General features: G+C 35.2%; 1 protein-coding gene across 1 annotated transcript; it reads left to right on the plus strand.

Annotated features, from left to right (window-relative positions):
• The first annotated feature begins 1181 nt into the window (after window positions 1-1181).
• On the plus strand, window positions 1182-2121 carry LOC122152018 (olfactory receptor 6C70-like). The gene is given in 2 exon segments (XM_042783428.1): window positions 1182-1478; window positions 1480-2121. Coding segments are annotated over 2 exon segments (939 nt in total).
• The last annotated feature ends 3201 nt before the right edge of the window (window positions 2122-5322 follow it).

Consider the following 5322-nt stretch of genomic DNA (forward strand, 5'->3'; position numbering starts at 1 on the left):
TACTTTTGAATATTTAAAAATAACTGCAAATATCATTTAAGTTGAAAGCAATTAAAAGATAACATTTTATGATACCACTTTGAATAAAATATTAATTATTCTTCATTTTATATTGTATGAATACAAAAAGAGCATAAAGTTTGATTTATGCACTTATACCTGCATTTTAATACTTTAGTGGCTAAAACCAGACACTGCATCTGGAGGCAATGATGATGATTCTACTATTCTCTAGATAAAAACTACCTGAACAATTCTAGAAGACAATCAGCCATACCAAGATTGGAAGAAATTTTTTCCTGGAGAAAATAATTCACATCTTTTTTTTTTAAATATATATTGTGATTTGGGTGAAAGTTTACAGAGCAAATTTATTTTTCATTCAACAATTCATACACATTTTGTTTCATGGCATTGATTGCAATCCCCACAATATAGTAGTACCCACTTCCTCCCTGTGGTTACCAGTCTATTTGTTCTTCCTTCCTGTCCCTTTCTGTCTTCTGAACTGTATGCCTGGGTAAATGCAGCCCTTTTGGTCTCCTGTGGTTGACTGTTCTTAGGAGTGGTAACAGCCTGCTATTATTGTTCATTTTATAGGCCTATTATTTGGCTGAAAGTTAAGCCACAGGGAACTTCACATTTTTATTGCAATTTATAAAGTAGAAAATGTAGTTCTTTTGGACGTACTAATTCTGATCAACACTTGTGAGTAATGATAGCTTATTATTGTTATAACTGAAAACTCTTTATTGCCAAATGTACCTTGATTGCAGAGCAAATTTCTGTTTCCTGGTTTTGAGATTATTCTGACACTACATTGAACCTACAAGCATGTTCAATATATTTTGCAGAATAAGACAGAAGTTAGAACAAGGATATATTAGGAAATTGGATGAAATTGACTAGCATTTTATAGAGAAAAAAACAAACTATCACAGGTTTTCTAAGTCAATGTCCTAAACTGAATTGACTTCTACAGTACATTTTAACTCTAGTCAACAGTTTCTGTTGCAGTGCTTTGGATCATATCTTCAACTCTTGTGGAATACTACAGTGCAGATAGTCATGTTTCTGAATATAGATCCTTATATATCTTTTCCTGGAGATAAAGCTACTCTTATAATTTCTTATTTTTGTACCTTTTTATTTCTAGAATTTGAACGAACTCATAAAAAGAAATGAAGAACCATACAAAGGAGATAGAGTTTATTCTTCTGGGACTGACAGATAATTCTCAGTTACAGATGGTCATTTTCTTATTTCTATTTCTCAATTACATGCTGAGCATGATGGGAAACCTGACCATCATTGCCCTCACTCTGCTGGATTCCCACCTCAAGACCCCAATGTATTTCTTCCTTCATAATTTCTCTTTCCTGGAAATCTTATTCACATCTGTTTGCATCCCCCGATTTTTAATGACCATTATAACCAAGGAAAAGACCATTTCCTATAATGGTTGTATATCTCAGCTGTTTTTTTCATATCTTTCTAGGGGTTACAGAGTTTTTCCTCCTGACTTCTATGTCCTATGACCGGTACGTTGCCATCTGCAAACCCTTACATTATACATCAATCATGAGCAACAGAGTTTGTCACCAGCTTATACTCAGCTCTTGGGTAACTGCATTCCTGCTTATATTCCCTCCAGTGATGTTATATCTTAACCTGGATTTCTGTGCTTTAAATATCATTGACCATTTCATTTGTGATGTTTCTCCTTTCCTTCAACTTTCTTGCTCAGATACACATTTATTCGAATTGATAGTCTTTATATTAGCTCTAATTATAGTGATCATCACATTGTTATTAGTAATCATTTCTTACATGTATATCATCAAGACAATTCTAAAATTCCCTTCAGCTCAACAAAAGAAAAAAGCCTTTTCCACCTGCTCTTCCCACATGATTGTTGTCTCCATCTCTTATGGCAGTTGTATATTCATGTACATAAAGCCATCAGCAAATGAAAGAGTTACTTTAAGCAAAGGAGTAGCTGTGCTCAACACTTCAGTTGCCCCTTTGTTGAACCCATTCATTTACACTCTGAGGAACCAGCAAGTAAAGCAAGACTTCAGGACTGTATTCAAAAAGATATTTTCTGCTTCAGACAAATAAGATTATCTATTGAAATAATTAACATAAAGACATATAAGAAGCATTGAACAAAAATAATTTGATTCTTCTTTATAAATAATTTATAAATAAATTTATAAATTTATATTGGACATTTAATTCTTTGTATTACTTTATTTATTTATTTATTTTCCCAAAATTTATTAAAGAGAAAGGAGAGGGGAGAGTCTCACGAAAGAGAGGGACTTCAGCTTCAACTTACTTTACCTCCAGTCTCTCCTTAAGTCTTTGGATTACTTTTGGCTGCTTGATCTTAGAAACTATTTCCTTTATATCCTTTATGGTTGTAACTTTCTGTTCTTCAGTATGAAAACCTCTCTATATTAGAAATGTAAAATTGAAAAATTTCTTTTCTCTATAAACAGTTTTCTTTTATAAACTGTCTTAAGGTCATTCTAATTTGTAAAATGAATAAGCATTTTGATTTTATTATAGATATGAATCTTGGAATGTATGGACCTGTTAAATAAATAATGTGTCTTGTTTTACTTTAAACAACATATTCTTAAATAGTGTTAGATAAATTCAATTTTGCCATGTCATAGAGCAACATAAAAAGCCAAAGATGATTTATTGAGGGGTTGAGACAGTCTGGACTGGGAAGATGACTGAATTCAAAACGTATTTGACTTCTCCACCAAACAAGAAGGAAGAAAACAACCTTAATTGTTGTTATGTTACAACAACATAAGTTTTAACTTCCTGTAATTTAGTGACACATGAGTCAGTAAGGAAAATTACACATGGTTGTTTCTAACAAGATTCCAGGAAATCTTTTAGCTGATGTCCTTTATCTATCTATCTATCTATTTATTTTAATATACATGGTCCCTTGAAACAATATCAGGTTAATTGTGGGATTTTGTTTTTGGTTATTAAAGCTCCCTTTAATCTGTGAAAACATTCTTTAGAGTATTGGACATGTATAGCAAGGGGGTTAACAGTTTGATTACAAGCATTAGACAGACATTTCATATAACAGCTCTGGTGGTGTAGTCCATAAGGCACTTGACTGCTAACCAGAAGGCTGGAGGTTCAAACCCACCAGCCACTCCTCAGAAGGAAGTTTGGGCAATCTACTTCCTAGAGATACCACCTAGGGGACCCAAAGAGGGATTGCTGAGTCAGATCTGACTCGATGACAGTGAGTTTGGTATATATTATTTTTTGGGGGGTTTTGGAGACCAATTAAAATAATTACTGATTTACCCTAAACACAGCTTCCAGTGTAACTTTGGAGTATGTTCCTCCAAACAGTGAATTTCTTCATAAAAGCACAACATCCAGAGGAGAGAGGCCTTATTGGTTTCTCTGGACCATGTGTGACTCAAAAATGGCTTTTAGGCAGAAGTTCTTCAAGTTTCAAGGTTCATAAGGATACCTGAAGGCCATAGGCTGTGTGGGTTACCCCAAGCTCCATGAAATCCAGAAATTTGGAGAATGAAATACAATGTAGAACAGAAACATTAACAATTGTTATTTCAGAGCAAAACCAAGTCCCAGAGACAAGGCATTTGTTTACACATTAATAGCTTCAGTCAGTGCTTTCATATGCCTCAGTTGTAATGACATTGTGTGAAATCTCGGAGCATATTAACAAAAACAAAGCAACATTCTTCTATTAAGGCACAAAATTGTTCCTTGGGAGACAATAGGAAATATTAATATCATTCTAATCTGTTAAATTATAGCTCAAACTACTGACATTTCTCTAGTTAATATTTATAACTGCTGAATTTATCAACAGGAGGTTCTAATTAGAGATTTACTCTTGTGGTGTAGTGCCTAAGGCATTTAGCTGCTAATCAGAAGGTTGGCAGTTCAAACCCACCAGGCATGCCTCAGAAGGAAGATTGTCAATCTTCTTGGATAGAAATACTGCCTCGGAAACCCAAGGAGGATCACTGTGAGTGAGAACCGAATTGAAGACAGTGAGTGCGTGTGTGTGTGTGTGTGTGTGTGAAACCCATTTAAATTCTGTTTTTTTTTTTTTTTTTTTTTTTTTAAAAATACAAGCACTATCTATTTGAGTAGGAGGGGTCACTATGAGTCGGGGCCGACTTGACCGCACATAACAACAACAACATACTGACTATGGGAGCTCTGGTAGCGTAGTGCCTAAGGCACTTGCCTGCTACCCAAGAAGGCTAGAGGTTCAACCCACCAGCCACTCCTGGGAAGGAAGGTTGAGTAATCTACTTCTGTAGAGATACTGCCTTGGAAACCCAAGGAGGGGTCACTATGAGTTGGGTTCCACTTGACAGCAGTGAGTTTCGTTTGAGCCATATTGATCCTATTGTTTTCCTATTCTCTCCTTCATTTATTTATGCTTGAATCTTTATTACTTCCTTTCTTCTCATGAATGTGGGGTTTTGTTTGCTGTTCTTTCTCTAATGGTTGGAGATGTTGGGCTATGGTTTTGAATTTGGTTCTTTCTTTTTTTTTTTTTTTTTTATAAATTGTGTTTTTGTTGTGTTTTTGTCTTTTTTATAAATTGTGATTTGGGTATAAATGTACAAAGCACATTCATTGTGCATTGAACAGTTCATACACATTATGTTTCACACCACTGAGGACAATCTCCACAATGGAATAGTTCTCTCACTTCCTCACTGTGGTTACCACTTCCTGTGTTCTTATCTATTCCTGTCTGTCTAGCTTTCCCCCATGCAATGTGGGCATTTATTGTTAGAAATTGTTCTCTGGGTACTGCTTTTGCTGTGCCCCAGAGATTTTGGTATGTTGTGTCATAATTCTCGTTTGATTCAAAGAATTTATTTTTATTTCTTCTATTACCTAGTAGTTTTAAGTAGGGTATTATTTAGTTTCCATGTATTTGATTTATTTTCCTTGATCTTCCTATCGTTGATTTCTAACTTAGTAGCATTGTGATCTGAGAAGATGCTTTATAGTATTTCCATATTTTTAGATTCATTGTTGCTTACTGTGGTGGTTATGTCTTTGTGTCAACTTGGCTGGGCCTGGTTGAGTGGCTGGGCAGCTGGTAGTAGTTATTCCCCATGATGAGACTGGCAATCAACTCCATGGTAGAATTTACCACAAGCAGCTGAGTAGCTGCCTTTGAGAGGTGGTCTGCTTCCTGTATATAAGGAGAAGCCTTGGGAATGGTCTCTAGCCTATGGCACGCTTGGACCCTGCATGTAGCCGTGTCGTTGCTCAGCA

The sequence above is a fragment of the Orycteropus afer genome, unplaced genomic scaffold (genome assembly GCF_000298275.1).
Source record: "Orycteropus afer afer isolate SDZICR_OR568_19922 unplaced genomic scaffold, OryAfe1.0 scaffold01145, whole genome shotgun sequence".
NCBI lineage: Eukaryota > Metazoa > Chordata > Mammalia > Tubulidentata > Orycteropodidae > Orycteropus > Orycteropus afer.